This window comes from Empidonax traillii, unplaced genomic scaffold (genome assembly GCF_003031625.1).
Source record: "Empidonax traillii isolate 1590-97213 ecotype Southwest subspecies unplaced genomic scaffold, ASM303162v1 scaffold114:size1751661, whole genome shotgun sequence".
In the NCBI taxonomy this organism is placed as follows: Eukaryota; Metazoa; Chordata; class Aves; order Passeriformes; family Tyrannidae; genus Empidonax; species Empidonax traillii.
Genome location: NW_020955307.1, coordinates 1,193,376 through 1,214,623, shown reverse-complemented (window position 1 = coordinate 1,214,623; position 21,248 = coordinate 1,193,376). Strand labels below are relative to the sequence as shown.

General features: G+C 37.2%; 1 protein-coding gene across 1 annotated transcript in view; it reads left to right on the top strand.

Annotated features, from left to right (window-relative positions):
- LOC114057102 overlaps nt 1-21,248 on the top strand; it is a 146,723-nt gene that overhangs the window by 23,258 nt on the left and 102,217 nt on the right. The window contains exons 4-5 of the mRNA XM_027882934.1: nt 4,881-4,958; nt 20,385-20,544. Of these exons, the coding sequence (XP_027738735.1) occupies nt 4,881-4,958; nt 20,385-20,544 (238 nt within the window). The remainder of the gene's footprint in view (nt 1-4,880; nt 4,959-20,384; nt 20,545-21,248) is intronic.

Here is a 21,248-nt window from a genome sequence, read left to right as displayed (position 1 = left end):
TTGTAACAGATACAGATGTCATTGTAATGTAGCAATAGATTGAATTAGGAGGTCAAAAAATACTGGCACTTCAAACTACACCCTTTGTAGTGTGATGATGTAATGCATGCTGAGGAGAGGCACAGGAAACAGTTGAAGGGTTTGGTGTTCAGGCCAAAGGCTTAAGTAGCAGGCAGTGTGGAGAGGCAGGTTTCCATTCTGCTTCTGTTGCCATCCAAAGCATGCTTTAAGTTTGCACAGTTTTGAACTACTGAAAGAATTTCTGCAACTGCAGAAATTGCTGAAACTAGCAGTTTCTTCAGACACCCGAAGTCCTCCATCTAGATTCTGGTGTTAGACAGGATGGCTTGGACAATCACTGACTTAAACTTAGGAATTTGAATACCTGAGCATACAAATGTAGAGTGGATGAGTGTGGCGTGGAAAATTGCATTCAAGTCACAATGCACTGTGGAATGCAGGAAATGTACTCTATTCAACTTTCAATCTCAGAACCTGGGCCAACATTACACTTTATACTTCATGTACTGTAGATCCTATAAGGCGACTGTCAGTTGAAGAGTAATTGGGGTTCCTATCCTTGGTTTGCAAGATTACTAATCAAGATCACATACCTAGGCTTGAAGTCATTTAGGATTATTACATCAACTTCTTACATATGTAAAGAGCCACGCTACAGTCTATGCTGTTGATTATTTAAGATTTTTTGATAAAGCTGAGAATATGCTTCATTTAGTTTACATTGATACATAAATAATATCTTAATTATATTGCTAAAGAAACATCACTTAAAATAGACATATAAATGCTGTTTTGATCAAACCGCTGTTTGTGGTGCAGTGTTTTAGTTATGAGATGTGGAAAAATTTATATGCCCTTGCAGGTGTGTACTCAAAGTGCTATTTCAGGGCAAGTAGTGCTATAGTATTTTTTTGAGAGATATTGATTGATTTATTACTAGAGGCATAGTGAGTGAAAATCCATACAGCTGCTTCCCTGTAATCTGTGGTAGTTTCAGAGTTTCTAGAATATAATTGACTGAAAGAAGTAAGATCCTGAGGTACTGAGCAAACCAGTGTTCAAAGCTATGCAACACCCTCTGCCTTCATACCAAATAGCCTTGGTCTTTACAAGACTATACCTGCTCAGTTCCGTGTGCTTTTTATTCTCCCAGCATATTTCAGTGCTGGGTTCTTGCAAGGTTGTGTTTCTGTAGGCTGCATTTAATTTCAGCTGATTGCCAATCCTCTCTTCATTCTATTGTAATTGGGTTTTGAATTGTCTCAAATTCTACAATGGATTTATGACAATCTGAAAATTATCAGTGGCCCCTTAATTGCACAGGTCTATGTGATTCACAAAGTTTTTACTGGACCGGTACTTCTTTTTCCCTTACTTCCAGCCAGGCAATCTTCTGTGCTTTTTAAACCAGTGCAGAGGCAGTAAAATGTCTATACATTGAAACTTTCTCCTGGCATTCCATCACTTGGAAAGCAATCTGAGGCTTTTCCATAGGCTGATGTATTGGCAGTAACTTAAAAAAACCCCAAAATATAGAAACATGATTTTTGATTATGCTATAAATTGGGATTATTTCCTTCAGGCAGGCGGAAGGACATGCCAGATGGACTTTATATGTTGGCTGTTAGAAAGCTTTAGGAGCCAAAATTATAATTAGCTCACTCCTATTGAAATATGTTCTCCCTAGCTGTATTACTTTTTTGCCAGAGCCTGATACAGTTCTTGAAAGATGCAGTTCCCCTCAGCACAGGAAATGTGCATCATTCTGTTGGCATTAACCAGCCACCTGTGCAGCGGCTGTTGCAGTGCTTGCATGAGGAGGCAGTGCATCTGCTCCCTGGCACATTTTGGGTGTGTGCCTGTGCTGTAGGGACTGGTGCCTGGGACTGCTCAGTGCAGTAACTGCAGGGATCTACACTCCCAGCACATGGGGTGTGAATTGCTCAGAATTACAGGAAATTTTTCAAAACACCAAATTTGAAGAAAAGTAGGACTAGTTCGTCAGCAAACCACCAGTGCAAGAAAGTGGCTTGTATTTCAGCAGCACATAGTTTTGTGTGTTGTAAAGAGGTGCTTAAGATATCCCACTGAGATCCAGATGCCGCCTATACAAAATGACTGTAACGAAGTAGTGGGAGTGGAGGACTTGCAGGCACAGCTGAAAGGAACTTTATCAAGGAACTTTGACAGCAAACATGGACTACAGCACAGGATGCAAAAATCTGCCAGACATTAGGGGTGCTTACTGGGGCAACTGAGGCCTCACTAGGACAGTTGAGCAGGCCAGTGAGAGTAAAGCCAGTCTCGGAATGTTTTCACTCACCCCTTCTGTCACTCTTGGATTTTAGCATAGATGCGTCCACTGTGAGACCTGGTCCATACCTTCTGTAGCTCACCAGAGTTGGAAATGTAAATGAAGGACACAGAAGCAGACAGTGTAGCAAATGAGATCTCATAACAAGTCAGACACAGCACTGTGAACAGGATCCAGATTCTCCCGTTTCACAGTTCAGTGACATCTGATGGTTCATTTTAATTTGAGCTGAAATTGTAACTAATTTTCCTCCCCACTGTTTGTACTGTTTATTTGCAAGATGGTTATTTAATCTTATTAGAGGTGGTAAAATGCTTTCACTGAAAGTTCTCTCAAGTTATGTTTGGTTGATTGCTTTAACTTGCTTGTGTTCCTTGCCTGTTGAAAGATTAGGGGGGAAATTGTGCTTACAGTGCTTGAATTGAAAACTTACTAATATTAGTAATATTCAAAGGAGCAGTTTAATGCAGATTTGAGTTCTTAAGTAACAGACATCCTGTATCTTAGTTTTGCTTAGATTTCTGAATTCATCCTAATCTCAGTTACCATCTCTAACTTTGCTTTGCTTCGCATAAGAAGAGTGAATACTACAGTGTGCTACTACCAGATAATACTGAGTCACTGAACAGAACAAAATGTTTAGAACTAGAACTCTAGAAAGTAAGCATCAAGTTGTATTACTTGAAAATTACTGTAGTTTCCATGGTGAAAAATATAGAAGGATTGTAATACAGTTTGTAACTTCTATAAAATGTTTTATTTTCTGTGTTTTGAAGTCAATGAAATACAAATGAAGGGAATGTGGTAAAAACCTGAAACTTTTGCTGCTTGAAAAAGGGAATACTCAGGCTTCCATGCATCATGTTCTGGAAAGTACTAGTAGCTGAACTGTAAAATCTTACTTTTCCTGTAAGTTACACAGTGACATACTTGCAAAGGTAGTATCTTTTCTCTCTCTTTAAAACTGGATTTGTATTATGAAAGCAATTGCTTTCCATACTTTTTATTGACTTATATCTTCATAACTTAGCTAACTTTTTTTTGGGAACTAGCTTTTTGTTAAAATACACAATGCCCCAGTAGTTCTCTTGGTTGTTCATATTTTGATAGGACTGCATATTGCCAAAGTAATTCTGATTATGCTTTTAAAAATCTCCAGTAAGCAGAATGTGGTGGTAGCAAATACCTGTATTGTACTTTTCTGAATAGGTGAGGAAGGAGGAAATACAAATGTTTGAGAAAAGGGAGACAAGTTTATATGTGCTTCAGACCTCATTCTAGCACCTTTGTTTAGTATAATAGTACTGATAAGCACTGTTTTGCGATGTCCTCACTGATTTGCTACAGAACAGCAAATGTAAACAAATGTCAGTAATCCCACCAATTTAAGTGCAATGTTGGGCTTTGTTTGATTCCTACCTCTGGCTTTTATGTAGGTAAGCCAAGATGTACAAGGGAAATACATGATTCACTAGGGCCATTTGATCTGAAGTGAGTTTGCTTTAAAATTATTTTTATTTTTTGGAATTTGTCTGCTTTGCTGTCTTTTCCTAGAGAACCTGTAGTCCCAAGGCTGCTTTGCCGGCTGAGGATATCTCTACCGTATGTCAATGGTTTTCAATGCATGGACTTAATGACCTATTGTGGACTCAGGGGCTTCAGGAGCCTCAAAGTAAAAAGCATTTTTCCACTCTAATATTTCAGCCAGATCATCTGCATACTCTGTCTGATGGTGACCATGTCATAGGAGCCAGTAGAATTCTGTTATACTTCCTTCAAATACAGGTTGTTAACCATTAGCAGTTATCTGAAATAGCATTATAGGTACATATTCACTGAAAAAGCAGCTAGAAGTTTGTGTGGGAGGAAACCATGTAAGAGTGAAAACTGACAAAGGAATAGTAAAGCTACACACCCATACAGAAGTTCTCTGTACCATTTGATGGCTTTAGTACAGAGAAGGGGCTGTGTGGAATAACAAACTGTTGTTCCTCTGAACTTACCACTGAATAAAGAATCCTCAACACCTAAAAAGTGAGACCCATGAATAAATGAATAAGCAATGAGCTGTCAGCTGAAAAGAAGTAATGAAAAACTAGAAAGAGAGAGAAAAATGAAGAGCATTAGGTGCCAAAAAACAAGGTGCCAAAAAATTGGGATCTGTCAGATTGGTACAAGCAATGCTCCCTAGTTCCTCATTAGTTCCATATACAGTGCATATTGCCAGACTCCTTTGATCCTACATTAATTTACAAAGTATTTCAATAAACACTTTATTCTTTCCCTAAGATGTGCCAGTGGATGCAGGTAAAGGGGGAAGACATGTCTAGGAGCAGTCATGTAATTAAGGCACAAAATGCAACCAGGGATTGCAAAAGTTTACTGAAATACATTTCTTGTAGAATGCCATATCAGACCAACAGTCATTATTCCTTCTAAGACTTCTATAGATCACTAAAGAACATAATTTTCTAAATTCGGCAATTATTTATATGTGATTCTGATATTATAGAAATAGTAAGTGTACTTCATTGTTTTTGTGCAGTGCAAGTGACATTGAGGAAAACCTGTGCAATTATCCAGCTGCACTTACACTGTTAAGGGAGGTCGTTCTGGATCACAGGTAAGTCAGATAAATATTTTGGCTTTGTATATTTGGGTACAGAGCCTGTGGTCAGCAGTTGGTATTTGGCATGCAACTGCCTATTTTATCCACTTTTATGCACTAACTAATTTCCTTGATGTAGGGATTTGAGGATGGTGAAATAATTTCATAAATTATAAGCAAAAAAAATAATCTGTTTCATCTACTTCATTCTGGATAGCCGTTGCATAAAAACTGTCAAAAACATATTGCTCCGGCTTCATCCCGGCTGCAGTCCATTGATTACAGTGGAGTTAAATCAAAGATGAATCTGTCTGCTCAATTTAAATCTAATGATTGGTTAAAAAGTCGGGGGGAGAGCCCTGTCTAAATCCAGGGCTGTTTTATCCTTGTGTCAGCATTTAATTCCATTTGCATATAAGCCTATTTCCCTTCTCTAAATTTAATTTGTTAGAGGTTGGCCCTCAGCAACAACAGCAACAACAAAGTAATTGCATGCACTATTGGGCAATGGTGCCAGTACAGCATGTGCTATAAAAATGTCTCACACAAATTTATAAAATGTAGTCATTAGTGACATTCTGCCTGGTAACAGCAGTATCTGGATATTTGAAAAAAAAAACCCAGCCTTGAGCTACCTCATGGACATGCAACATCTTATAATACACATACAAAGAAGCTTTTTTTATTATCAATTATTAATTGTGGCTGTTTCACCAAAGGAAATGAGATTTCCATGTCTTATGTAACCAACAGGAACATCCCAGAGTTTCCCTGAGACAAGATAAAACTGGCTGAGGCTCAGTTCTTAGGCTATGCTAGATGTCATCTGTGACTTTTCACAAGTTACTTTTGCAGGGTGACTTAGCAGGCTTGTTTTAAACTGGGGGGAGGTGGTTGGTATTGTCACATGGTGACACCTGCTTTGTTTAGCTGCTACACTCCACTGCAGTACTATTCACTGTGTTCTCATATCACCTACCCTAAAATTCTCAGCCCAGTTTTCATTCAGACCTTTCACCCGTACATTTTGCAATAAAAAGACTTTTATTGTTAAACTTGACCTGATCAACAGTCATTCCAATTCAGTTGTTCTTCCAAAGGTAGTGCTACCTGCCTCAAGTTTATAGGATCCTTTATTCTCATTTTCCCTATCCTGAATTGATTGCACACAAGGTGAAAACACCAAAATCATAACATTTGTTAGGATTTAATTTTTCTTTCTACTTCAAAAACTAGATTTTTCACCATACGTTCTGATGCATTAAAACTAATCATGGTCATAAATTCTTACATCTTGTCAATTTTGCACAACTTCACGATCTATTAAGAGAGGTCACTTCAGTTTCACCATTTGTGAAAAGAAGACACTGATGCCAAGGGGTAAGTACAGTGTCCTGGGGCACTGTGCAGTATTGTCCAGATAACAGAGCCTGGAAGATAAGCCAGATTTTCTGAATTAGAGCTGCATGGTGTGGGCCTAAGGCCATGCTATACATATAATGTAATACAAGCTCACAGAGAGTGGAAAATAAACACACATCTTCCCATTTTCTGATCTCTGTGTTTAGATAAATCACGTTATTTCCTAACGTATCAGGTCTTTTTTGATACCCATTGTTCCTTGCAGGGACAGGAAAGCCCACTATTACCCTTGTTACTTGCTCCCATTACCTCTTGATGCACTTGCATCCTATCCTCAGGAGGATTAGAGGGCACTCAGGACCTTTCAGGAGGCACTTACCACTTTACAGGATTAGGATAAGCCTGCCTTTGATGTTTTTGTGATCACACCCATCTGTCATAACTGAACATGGTGAATTAGGCTTTATTTTCATTTAATGTTCTAATTATGTTTTAAAGGTCATATATAAAAATATTTTTTCTAACTTTGTCTGCTTTTCTTTAAAAAATCAGTGGGGATATGTCATTTTTTTTAATACATATGCTGATATTGAAAACTAAAAAAACCCCACAGTTAGAATCAACAAATAAACATGAGGTTTCACCTGATTTTAAGGTTTAACAATTGTACTCCATGTCACACTCCTTCCTCTTCTTCCATCCATATATTCATTACAAATGTCAGATAAGGCTAATCCTTCATGTGACATTACTACAGATGGTTACACAGGGGACTTAAACCAGATGCTGATAGTCTGGATAATCTGGATAAAAGCTAGTAACCTAAACCAAATCCATTTTGTGTATTACTCATGCTAGCAGTTAAGATATGTATAAAATTTTTATTACCCTTTAACACTTTACGTAACTTTTGCTTTCCTCTTTCTATACTTTGAAGATTTTTACTTTGGAGGGGGTTTTTCTACATCTCCCACTGTCCTTCTGCCTCAGCTAAATCATGCATGTATGTAATAAACAAGATTTGGTGAGTGGAGAGACACTTTCTAGATGAGAATGAATACTAAGTTTAGCTTTTAAAATTCCCATTGGGTTGAAAATTGGCATTTTTAAACTGCCACTTCTGAAAAGCAACTTTAATTTACTTTTATATGGAGAAGTTTAATGAAAGTATTAGCAGAAAAAAGTAACTTCATTCTGCACTTTTGAAGAGTCTTTGAAGTTCAATGGTTAAGGTAGGAACTGATAGGCGTGTCTGCTGGTGAGTGGCCTAGATCTCTGACCAGACTTGAGTGGAACCCATTTTTCTGTCTACTCAAGAATAAAAATATCCTCTCTTAAATGTGATTTACTTTGAATATTATGTATACTTTAATTCTTTCATTTAGTAATGGTGTTTATATTCTGAACTGTGGGATTCTCGAAGACCAGTTAGTGTAAGAAGAACTCTGTAACTCTGTGTATGTGTGCATGTGCATGTGTGTGTGTTGAGCAGTTATTTACTTGAGAAATCCTGTGACATTAACATGCTTAACCCCAGTAATGTAGACAACAGTCAGGATATGGGTCATATTGTGCCATACATCATTCCATGTTCTTGTGAAACAGAAGCATTCCGAGAAATAATAGATTTCACTGAAAAATATGCTGGCTGTTAAAATCTGAGAATGGGAAACAGAAAGTTTATACTGATCAAAGTAGTGAAGTGTGACTCTCACAGGGGCAAAAATACCACAATGGTTGGAGGCCGGGATTTCAGCTTGAAGTGTCTGTATCGAAGACACCATTCTGACACCATTCCCCTTCACTTCCTTCTTCACCTCCCAGGCCTTTTGTGCTTGTGTTTGAGATGAAGTAGAAATGTGAATTTGTATCTTATTCCTGGTTGAAAGACTCCAGTAGAGGAAAAGGGAGAGAGGAAAGAAATGTACAGTGTTGCATCTAGTGATCCTTCCTTGCCTCTGACTGTCACTGAATGCTGCCTATGGCCAGAGGAATTGGAGAGGAAAATGGTAGGTTATTGTTTGCTGCTTAATATAATGCCATTTTGGGCTCTTTCGGCTGTATTTTTTTTTTGTTATTATTTTATTGATAGCTTGTGCCTCCAGGTTGGTCACTAGTCTGGAAGTATAGGAAAATAAGTTTACCAAGAACCTGAGCTATGCAACTACTGTATATCTTTTCATCTATTGCCTATCACACTTGAGATGTAGATTAGGGTAAGCAACTTGAGCAGGTTCCCATACAGTAAATGAGCTATGGTCTAATCTGATCTCCCTGTAATCCAGTGAGCTCTGAGGGCAGTGGTCTGCAGTTTGCTTTATGGAGCATGGTTTCTGTGATTCTCTTCTTAACTTGTTTTGCCCCTAGTGGGTACTAAAGGAACAGGTAAAGAAGTGCTGTAAACAGGTAAAGGTCCCTGGTCAGCCTAAGCATGTTGAGTACTGAAGTTTGAATACTGGGATTTTATACAGCCTTCTGTTGCCAGTCAAAGCTTTCAGGTGCACAATCCTCACAGTCTTCAGCAGGATATCCAGTAGTAGTTAGTGATGTCTGTCTCTCTCAGAGTCCTTACTGTTTCAGTGATTCTAGAAGTGGGTAGATCACACCACTGGCCCAAGTTAACACAGTTCTACTGAAATCAGCAGAATCCAGATGCCTTAAACCAATAGAAAACCTTGATCCTTTGCTTCCTGTATAGAATGATACAGCAGTAGCAAATACTGCTCACTGTGGGTCAAAATAATTCTCAGCAAATTGCTGAAAAAGTTTAGAAGAGTACTCTGTCATTATATCTTAGAGCATACTGCAAGGATGTCTGCTGCAAACCTTCTGCAGGGAGATCAATAAAGACATATTGTGCAAGTATTTTCTGTTAATATACTGTGATCAAATAGTACCATCATAATTGTTGTTCATTTTGGGATCATAAACCTTTATAGTGAAAGAGAGGGTAAAATACTTTGGTCTGGAAGGTTAGCTGAAGGAAGACAAATTATTGCAACAGATGCGGAAAGGTGAGAGAGGTGAGTAATTACATGATGTGAGCAAGGAATGAAACTTTTACAATTATGTGTTTTGTGGCAAGTGAGGTTTTGGTAGGTTGATACACATTACACTGAATGTTATGATTAATAGTGATAATGTTATCTGAATGTTTGTGGTGATCAAAGAGTGGAAGCAATAACTGAATCTAATTGATAAGAACATTTGACTAACCCTTGACAACTACTTTTTGAAATGTAAATTTTTAGACTGTAACTTTAAACAGTAGCAGCTCCTCGATGATTTATTTTAGAGGCTTACAAAAATATGAAAATAGAGTAACATTCTATTACTGACCATATAGGTGTGGTTGAAGGACCTGTGCATGGGGCTACCATCTGTTCCATGTTAGAGGAAATGCCCAGTTCAGCAGAAATATTTCTTTTCATGTTGTAGGCCTGAAAATGCCATTTCAGCCCCATGAAATCTGATACATCAAGACTGAAACGTCACTTCCAGAAATTCTGTGTAGTGGAGCATGTGTGTATGGAAATGATGTCCTAGTATAGAGAGGGTCCTGGGTTATGAGTATTTTATGAGCCACATATCTCTAATTTGTCTTTTGCTTTTGAAACATAACACATGTTCTGGCTGCACTGATACGGGTTCTTGCTTATTATAGTTAATGGATTATTCATCCTCTTTGTCCTTGACATAATCCTAAGTATGTGCATAAAACTCAGATCATGTTGCCCATAAAAACCAATCAGCCCAGAGTTCTTCTGCAAGGTGTTGAACAGTCACCCAGAGCAGATGGTAAAGATAATGTTTAATAAAGAGTTAGAGGATTAGTTGGAACAGAAATAAGCTAAGAGAAAGGGATAATTTCATTTCATATGAAACTCCATGACATTTCATGCACCAAGGACTGATTAAAATTATGCCAAAAGCTGCTCTTTTTGGCCAGTTTGTCCTAATACTGACCCTGCTTATGTTGTCAGTTGCTGTATCTGCATGTGTTATTCTACCACTTTGTGAATAACTCAAAAGAAAGCTCTTCTGATTCTCCTGTGGCTGGCAAAAGTAATTCTTAATTAAATAGGAACAGAAGAGATGATAGGTTCTGCTAAATGTGATGAATATATTTAAGCAATTGATACCTCAGCTGAGGTTTAGAAGAAAAGTTTTATAGGTCATTTTAAACATAAATAAATTTTAAATGGTAATTTTCGTGCTGTGTGGTGTTAAGCTTTGGTTTACCTTGAATATTTAGATGCTGAATGGAAAACAGACCAGAGGATAGCTCATAAATAATTTTTGCTTTTGTTTTAGGAAAATTTACTTTTACCATCAAAAAAATAGAGGACTAACAAAACCTACAGATTTTAAATATTGCATAACATTTGTAATGAAGGCCCAGTTGTCCTTTAATAAGGCTTAATCAAGAAAATTGAATAAAACAAATCAGAAGCAAGTATTTTATGGTATAGTATTTCTGGGCCCATAGTTGTCTGCTATAAATTTAAGATTTATGAATCAGAAGCTCTGACAAAGCATGTCAGGTATGGGTGCTGCAGAAGCAATGTAAGTGGAATCTTGTAAATGCAGTGTCCCTTGTTCTGAACACAAAATTTAAACTATTTGAAGCTGTTTCTCATAAATACATGGTTTTTTGAGAAGACAGTATAGTTGGTGGGACACAGAATACAAATACATCTTTTAATAGTTATGGCATAAGAGTAGAACAGGATCAAAATCCAAACTGTTAACTTCCTTTGCTGGGACTCAGCGGTCACTGAAGCATAAAACCAGATGTGAGCATCTCTGGACTCATTCCAGCTGAAGCTCAGAGCTGTAATCAGTCTATAATGGTAGAGCACTGTTAGCTGTTTCTGTAATGCAGGAAGACAAAAGTGTTCTAGAATCAACAAATGGCTTTTGCACTGAAGTGGGCCAAAGCTAAACCTTTGAAAGCCTCTCGAAGTTTGATGGCTTGGGTAATATCGCTACCTAGTAGTTCCAGAATTCAGCTGAAGTCTTCTCAAAACCTGCTCTGCATTTTCTAGCCATGTCCTGTGCTGAAGACAGTGTTTGACTCCCTAAAATAAAGGCTCTAAAGCCTCTTTTTCTGCTGTCTTGTCTTGTGCTCCTGTTTTTTCTCCAATTAGTTATTTTTGAAAATATTTCATAGGGCATTTCAAACAGCAGAGTCTATTTAAAATAGTCTGTAATAACATAAAAATAGCAATACTGTTAAGAACTAGCTGGGAATTACTGAAACCTTAATTTCACTAACAATAATTGTACTTATTTTACTGCAAGAAGCAGGTCTAGCTAACTCTTATATTTGAAAACTACTGATTGTTTTGAAATAGATTACTATAAAACTGTCCAGCAACATTATTTCCAAATTTCCTTTGGTCTGCTAAATATTTGTCCATACTTCATGTTTTGAAATCACAGTGGCAAGAACAAAGCTCAAGACGTCTGTCAGCTGATACACAGTATCAGAATCAGATAGTGCAGCTCAGCAAGAAGAGAGGGTCATATTGCACAGCTGAGATGAGACATAGATAAGTCTAAAGCAAGTTATGGCTTTATCTCAGCTTAACCTTGAACCAGCTGCCCTTTCCAAACCCCCCCACCCCCACCCTGCCTCCCGCAGTCTTCCTAGAGCTACACACAGCTAGAATTAACAATGTTGGAGATGGGAGAAAAGCAGCTTTAGAAGGGATATTTTTCATTCAAAACATGTTTCTTAAAATGTACAGATAGAAAGAAATTGATTGACTAGCTGAATTTTGAAAAAGAACAAGATTCAGGTAAAAAAGGATCTTTTCTGTTTAGGACTTTATGTTAATTGAGTAATGATAGCAATGAAAGGTATTACTAAGCAAAGTGTTTTTTTTTTTACTTTTTCATGTTTTTAATTTAAGAAATACTCCCACTACAATGAACTGCAGAAATTAGGATCATGGAGGAATGGTAGGCGTTCTTATTCTTTCCCAGATTGTGAACGATTAACATACAAGTAATTTCTGCTGGCACTCAGAATGTTGTTCACCTTGTAAGTCCCTTGAGTTACTCACTCTACAGCCTGCCAATTAGTGTGTTCACATCATCCTCAGATAATGCTTTTTTTTTTTTTTCTGTCTGTATTTTTTTTGGTCTTGCCAGGGAAATGTCAGAAAACAAGCTTTGTTTTGGTTTCTTCCCCTTTGTTTTTCTCAACTGGTAGCTTTTCAAAAGTTTTCAGAAATCAAATGTGCACTGCTGCTTTTTTATTCCTATTTTATCTGCAGTGGTTTCCTAACTTGCATCCTGCAGCTCTAATATTTCCTTTAACGGGGTCTCTGTGCTGCTTTTCTCAGAAGGTGAAACCTTTCTTCATTTTTGCATCTGAATGATACAGTTGTACTTCATTAAGATATTGCTAATTTTTGGTAGCTTTGGAATAAGTGAGATACTACCACTAAACATCCCACATTTTGGGTACATTTCTTGTGTGCCCAGTTATTGCTCTTGACTTGGATTAATAATAAATCTTTTTTCTCTAAGGCTCTTCTATTCAAATACATAATTTCTTCTTTCATTTTTAGATTCTTGTCCAAAGGAAGGTTAAAGTTATGCTTGAATATCATGACACACTAATTTTTTAACAGAAACCCCAAAAACTATTGATTGGCACTCTCTGGAGCACACCCTTGTGATGATAATAACTGTGCTGATATGTGCTTTTCTGTAGCAATAGTTTTATTGGCAAATGTAATGTTTTGCTTCCTAGTTACATCAGTGGGTTTTAATAAACAGATATCATGCAGCTACAGCAAACTGTCTAATGATATTTCACAAACTACTTTTCCCAACAGGAAAGAAAGCCAGTAGCAGGAATACTTGTCACTGCAGTTCATTACAAATATTCTTAATTTTTGTCTCATGTTAGGCTAGAGGATCTTCAAAATAATACAGTATACACACATGTCCAAAACTCAGAGTACAGCTAAATTTTCTGTTCCTGTCTAACTTCTGAGGTCTGATGTAAGTTCATACCCGAGACAGATCTCAGTCTTTAGCTGCAGTTCTATATCCAAAAGAATAACCACAATGACTTAGTTCCTGCTGCTAGATTATTACTGCACCTGTGACTTCTTAAATCAGCCACAGCTGGCCTAGCTGGGACCTACTAGCTGCCAGTGGGGAGCAGCAGTTCCCCTCTGCTTCAGGAACACTCACAGCTCCTCCATCACATGCTGTTGAACTGAAAACCAGCACTCAGGCAAGAGACGGGCAGTGGCAAACTCGGGTTCTCTTTCCTGTCATGGGAAATAACCCTTTATCAGTTTTAGCTGAGTCAAAGCCATGTTCTAACACCTGCTTTTCAGATAACTGCTTGCATTTCTGCATGCTGGAAAAATACAATAGACAAACTCCCTTCTTAATTTGGAAAATCTCCCCGTCCCCTGGAAGTAAATGATTGTTTCTACTGCCTATGGCTCCTCCTTTCTCCAGATATACAAAAAAAAGAAAACCAAAAAACAAGCCTTGTGCAGAAGAGGAACTGGGAAAATCCCATTTAAAAAAAGATTTAGAAGGGCTGCTGGTTTTTTTCCCTCCAGTAGATAATGGGTTCTTTAAAAACAAAAAGCATAACAGAAGGGAAGAGTCACCCTTCTGCTATGGCCTTCCTTAGATACTCCCTTCTGGAAAACCTATAAAAGAGGAATGAGTTATATGCTTTAAGGATGCATATAATTAGAGAAGCAATACTGTCTTCTGCCTTCTTGGCTTGGCTTGGCTTGCCTGTGGAAGTCACACTGAACTGGCTGCAGCTTTGGTAAGTGAGAACATGGAGAAGCTGGATACAGGAAAGATTGGATCACCATGTTTTCTAGTAACATGCTGTCTTTCAACCTCCTTTCTTAAAGAAAATATACAAATTGCTCCAGGTTTTCAGTGAAGAGTGGTAAGATACAAAATTTATTCCTAACCCCCAGAGGTTAAATTAGTGGGTAGAAGTGTTGTCTGATGCCTTGCTTGTATGTAATTGCCAATTAAGGAAAATGAAAAAAATCCTCCTGTTTTATTTTGAACAATTCTGTCCCCTTTTGAATGTGCGTGGATGTAAAAGGAAATAAATCCAAGTATATCACTTTTAATCTTTAGCAGATAAGCATTTACTGGGGCCCCAGATTCATTCTATTTCCTCAGCTGTGCTCTTGTTGGTATAATGGAACTGTTTGTGACACTAATTGTGGTGGATTTGATTTTGCTTCAGGTTGACATTTCATAGCACTAAGTGTGAAAAATTACATCCTCAGCAAAGCCTTCCTTGGTGGAGCTCTTGGAGGCAAGCATTTAAACCTTCTCAGGTTAATTAGAGCCTGTGCGATGGCTGAGTGGTTGCTTCACTCTTCTTTTTGGGTCTTCAACACTTACCCTGTTCCCATCAGATGCTAAAAATAAGATTTAAGAGTGACAAAGGTAAAGGAGAACCTCAATGGCTACATACTGGTTTTGTGTACATTTCAGTGGCATTATTTAAGCAGATCAGGTCACTTGGAAATCAAATGAAAATCAAGTGCATGGAGGATGGCCAGAATAGGTTTATCTATCATTTATCTCTCTATTGAAGCTACAGGACATCATGTAAATAGGGAATAGTTTTATGTTTTCAAAATGTATATATTCATATACGTACATGTATAATTGCCAAGCATGGTGGAAGTTTGTAGAGACCGATTGTCTTGTGAATCAGTAACAATGAAGCCTTGTCTTTGCGAAATTGAGAGCCTTGGATTGCAAATCAAACTAAGTGGGGGCAAACCAAGAGTTAACGTATGTCAAGGTTGCTTAGGATCAAGAGAGCAGTCTGTCTTTTAAAGGAATACTGGTCTTGTTACTGAGGCAGAGCTTGGTGATACCAACACATGGCACTGCCATGCAGAGAAAAGATAAATTTAGATTGAATGATTTCTCAGTTAAACAGGGACCAACAGGGAGTTTATAATAACACAATTTACACTCACTTTGGAATATGACAATGGCAATTTTTCTTGGGCTGAAAACAAACCATTACTTATGTATGTTTGTGACCCAGCAGGAAGTTTTCTAATGCAGACTCCTTCCACATCTATTCAGTAGCAGATGTAATTTGTCCAATGTGTCTAGCAGTATATAATACCATGTATTATTACCACTGTCACATTTTCCTGTGATGCGAAAATCGTGGTGAAAAATTTAGATTTGTTTGTAGTCCCCTAGAAGGGACATATGACCTTCAGCTTTGAAAGTTTAGCTCTTAATGAATTAGAGGCTTAGATTTGCTTCTTTGTTTTTAGATTTCATTGAAAATATTTTTGGTGTAATCTCTGATTATAAAAAATGTATCAGGTGACATTTTGGCATATATAATAGCAATTTTTCGTTCTTATAAGGTAATGTAAATCAGGAGGAGTTCCTTTGTCGGTGCAGTAAATCAGGGTGAAAGAACTGACTTCCTTTTTATGGGAAATTTTAGTTGCATTTAGAAAGCCTGATACTAGAAATATTCATGTTATGTTACTTGTGGTTTATTTTAGCTGTGCAACAGGAGGAAAGGTTGTAAGTATTTCTGGTCTAAAGTCTGATGTCTCAAGTTTCTGTCTTCTTCAAGATGGATCCAAAAAATCCCATATAAGATTGGTACAGTCAGGAGGGCAGGGGGATAGAGAATTGCTTGTAAGATCAACTGAACTCTCAGGTGATGTTCAGGATCACTTCAGATCAGATGGAACTATCATTTCTCCCCAGCATCAGGGAGAGTCATTTCTAAGACTTTTTTGCTGACTAAAATACTGACACAGCTGATTCTGTGCAAGAAGCTGGCATTTATAAGCACAAGCACAGGATTTTGAAGAGCTCCCCATCTAAGGAAAGTTTCAGTTCTCCAGTGTTGGTGTTCGCCTTTGCTTTTATGGGATAAAGATACCAGAAATTAATTGGAAAGTATTGATAATTGCACTGAAATTTCTATGCATATTTAATGTGAACACATTCTTCTGATTTCTAGATTCCCTTAATGGGAGATTTGTATAGACTTTAAAATATTTTAAATATTTTCTCCTTTAGAAGAAGAATCCAATTTCTTCAGTTCTTTCTTTTTTCTTTTTTTTTTTTCTTTCCTACTTCTGAGGAAATATTCAAGGAAAAGGAAATGCTGTTTGATGCTGTTTTCATTTTATAGTGGCAGTAGGCTTCTCTTGGTCATCATGGGCAACTATTTTGGTAGTGGTGTAGAAATACTTTGGACCAGGTTGCTGAGGGAAGAGAAAGCCTAAAACAATAACAAGCAAGGATCTTTACTTAGATCTGATTGGCCACAGGAGGAAGAGCAGGACATAGCCAAAAAGCTTGGAATACCATAACTCAGCTGTGAAGCTGAATGATTGCCAACACATTAGTAAATGACAATTCCCTTTGTAATTTTAAAATCTTAAAATTTCTGTTTGATCATTAGATATTGCTAAATATATGACAGGTGAATTAAAACATAATTTGCAGATTACTAAAAACGTAAAACTTTAACTTATCTAACTAAAATGTAAGTATATATAGAAAAATGTTTGCAGATGCAAGCCATGCACATCATCAGTCTGAAACAAAAGTTGTTTAGATTAGTCCAATTGCTAAAATTTAATGCAGTCTTTTTGAAGCCAGACTGCACCTGGTCGTTCAGAAATGAAGAAAACTGTGCTTGGGTCTCCGGGAAAGAAATAATTCACCTGTAGTCAGATCCAGTGCAACTGAAGGGCTTGTTCTCTTCTGAGCACAGGAAAACGCTCTTACTCAGCAGTATGTGTTAGGTTATCTGTTGTGGAGGAGAAAGGGAATGAGACAATTAGCAACTTTCAGAACTGCCCAAGTCAGTAGACTTGGCAAGAAGAGGAAATGTTTCTTCCTTTCCTAGTGACCTGAGAGGTCCTTGGGATCACTGTGCAACACTGTGTCCCCATATCTGTGGGAGTTTGAAGGGCATCGAGGGGGTGGATGAAAACTCAGTTTTTTTAATGTCACAAATGAACTTGCAGTTCTGTAAGATCTAACACAGGAGGTACTCTCTGGCACATAGCACTGCCTTGGAATATATTTGGAGAAACCTTCTGGCCATTCGTATCTGAAGAACTCCCATTGCAGTAAGAAAACGGAGAAGAAATTTTTCCGAATTTCTCTATATTAGATATTTACACCTCCTACTGTGAGAGAGAATTTCATCAAATGTAGGTCTTTGAGCCCTTTGTGGCACTTTTGTTTGTCAGAGACAATTCTGCTACATCTGACATCTTCCTTAGGAGAGTATAGTATTTATTAAAGACTGACTGAGCTGGCTAGCAGTAAAAGGAGTGCAAATGGATATCATAAGGCCTTTCTACTATTGGAACCAAGCAAAATGATCTAGTATAACCGATTCAGGCTTGCAGATTTGTATAATTTATCAGATACCAGCTATCCTAAAATAAGAATACTATACTGTAGACAGATTGCTTTACTGGATAAATCAGATAACTTTCCTTGCAGGCTCAGAACCTTTCATAATATTCCACCTTTCAGTTGTAAAATCACAGGCTTCTAGAAACAAATTGCTAAATACATTTCCTAGTAGGTGGTCGTAGTAGGGTCTATATTTTCCCGTGGTGCACGAGTCACTGTAGAGCAGCATCTTCCCTATTCTCCAGGCTGGTAGGTGACAATGGGCTGATCCAGTGGGGAGCTCAAATCATATTCAAATATAGCAACATCCTGATGCTATTATGATGATTACCACTTTGCAATTGGTATGTCTGAACTCAGCACAGGAACATCACATTCCTAATGAGATATAGCAATAATTTTCCTGTCACTAAATGATCTTTCCCCCCTAACTGACAGTGTCTTACCATTACAAACATGTCCCCTTGACTAAAGCACTAATGAGTACAGGTCTAGCGTTATCATATTAGGTATTCATGCCAGTTGATAAAGTGAAGAACTTGATCTGGATCAAAACTATTCATATAGTGCATGAATCCTGGAGGCGGCTAAAGCAGAGAGGGTATCTTTGCTCTTTATTGCCTGGCACACAAGAACCTTGAACTACTCAGGAAATAACTGGAGCAAATGAAGAGATTTTTCAAAGGAGACTAGAAGAGTTAGGCATTGCAATCTGAATATAAGTTTTCTGTAAGCAATTCCTTTTAGAATCTCTGAGCCATTGTTCCTGTAGGGCTCAGTTTTGTACTCCCTCATTAGGCTTTAAACCCACAAATTTATATGAGATTAATTTTAAGCATGTAGTCCTGTGGACTTGAGTAGAGCTACTTCAGCCTGAAGTTTGGCATGTGTGTAGGCATGGTCAGAAACAGAACTGTAGGAGAGATTCCTATTTATTTTGATGCCTAAATGCAGGTTGAGCCCATGTGTTACAAAAGTCATTCTTGGGCGCTCCAGTTGGACTGTCGTAACTAGAAGTTAATTCAGTGATTTTCTTACAGAAAATGTATTCCATTTTTACTGAAATATGCAGAGAATCTTTAAAATGCTAAAACAAGGCTATGTTCCAAGATGGTCCATTATTAATATTGAGTTAATCTGTACAAAAAAGCACACAGAAGATGCATAATATAAAGCAGAAGGAAAAGATTTCATTAGTAATATTACTTGAGTATTTTCTCTTATATGACCATATTTAAATTTGCTTTGTTAGCAAACCATTTACTTTTGAAAGAAAATCACAACTCATACTTGACATAATTTCTGGTACAGCAGAATGAACATGCATTTAAATGCTACATTGAAATAATTTCTTTACATCACCCCAACAGATGGACTTAAGATAGTTGAAGAAGGTGAGGAAAAAAAATTAAATGCAAAACTACATCAGTGATCCAAAAGTTTGCTGTGCTTCGGTACAGCAACTGATTCTGATACTACAGGCACGTTGATTCAATCCACAGACTAATAACTAGCCTGTAAAAATGAACCATCCCTGAAGTATGTACCATTTATGCATAAGCATAAATGTCAGAGTTAATTAGCGAAATAGGTGCAGCAACAATTTTACATCTGTGATAGCTGAAATAATTTAATATTTTAATGATGTAATGATATATACTAAAGCTCCTGAGAGTTTGAAAGTGCCTATTGAAATAACTATTGACAAGTTCTTTTATGTACTCAGTGCACCACCCGCTCAGCAGTATGCTGTCATTTTAGAGTAATTGCCCAGCAAACTTTTAAAATTCTGTCACAAAAAAAAATTGCTTAAACAGAGGTAGCTATTTAATTTGTCTGCCACTTCTTCTGTCAATCCTACTGCACTTAATGTTGAGTGCAAGGTTTAGCTGTCACCTTTGAAGTTCTTCCACATATTTTTACAGACTGGGTTGAGGCCCTGTTCCAAATTTGTCCTACAAGGTTAAGGAAAGTTTTAAATAAAATAATTTTTTTCACACTCCTTTTACTTGTACACTTTAACATAGAAGATTGGAATTATTCCTCCTATAGTTGTAGGAAACTATTTTGGATCTCTAAAACAGAATGAGTTTTACTAGAGACAATGATTTGTCCAAATCCAGTGGTTTCATAGGAATATGTGTATGTGTGTGTATATATATATATATGTTTTTATATATATATATATAAAATACAGCTGCTTAAGAATGGTCAGTAGTTGTCCTATACAGGACAGATTGTCCTGTCCAGGTACAGGTTCATAGCATGACAATTTTTTTGTGTATGGAAGATAAAAAGGCTTCAGTGGGAAGTTTGAGAACAACTTACCTCAGACTTCAAGTGGCCAGGATGCTCAGCTGGGATGTGAGAGGATGCTAAAGAAAGAACTAGGATGTGCCTCTGTACACTGTATTTTTTTAGTGCCCACTGATTTGTTCAGATATGAAACAGTAAATCATCTGAAAGTTTTGAATTTTCATGAGGTGGGAAAACTTTCCCTCACAGTTCTAGATCCAGGAAGTTTCTTATGCATTAGCTACTGTTGTGTGATGCTGGAGGCAAGAAGGCAAAAATATAATTCAATTTTTTGTACCTCTTCTAAAATACTTTATTTTCTGCTTGCTTTCTTAGGAATGGCCTTCCAAGCAATAAAATTCCATGTTATCATTGTCCCAAGGCAGAGTGGAGGTATAAAGCAGCTGTGTCAGTCAGCAACTTCCGTGCCAAGAAACGGGGAGGAGTTGCTTTAAGGCCACAACATCGTTATGCATCATCATCAGACTTCCATGTGGTTAGTACTGATCTTTTTTGGATATTCTGAGATCATGAGCAAGAAGTAGGAGGAATTGTCTGGGCCTGTTATCCTTCCTACAAAAGAAACTTAACTATGGCTTGTATTGCAGGCTCTACATTTGAAATTGAGTGTAAAATTCTGAATTACAGCAACTTGATCAGCCAAATGCTTTTACTGCTAGAAAATGGTTTCTGCTGTCTGAATCCCATCAAAACTGGGAAATATATTGGGAGGAAACAGCTGAAGTTTATAATCACAATGGATCGCTTTTGGTTTTCTCATTCCTTAAACAGAATTTTCATATTTAGCTTTCATACTTTTTGAGGGTAAAATGGGAAAGAAAAGATTTCTGTTTATATGATTACTTTTCCATTTTGATGAAAGAAAAATTGCATATTGATTTTCAATGTCATTTAATTCTCTTAAGTAAATAGTTATAAAAGTAAAAATATGAAGAACCAAGTATGGTTTATATATTTAAATGATGGAAGAAAACCTTCTTGTAACATACAGTTACTAACAGTTTACACATTTGACTGTAGGGGGAGTGAATATTCATAATAGGAGGAATTTCACAATATGAAATGACAGTAGTTACTGACAATCTGTAGATATCAAAGAATGAGCACTGGCACATTAATAAGGAACTTAAAAGCAGATCCACAGTCTAACATCTTGGTAACTATAAAACTACAACTTCT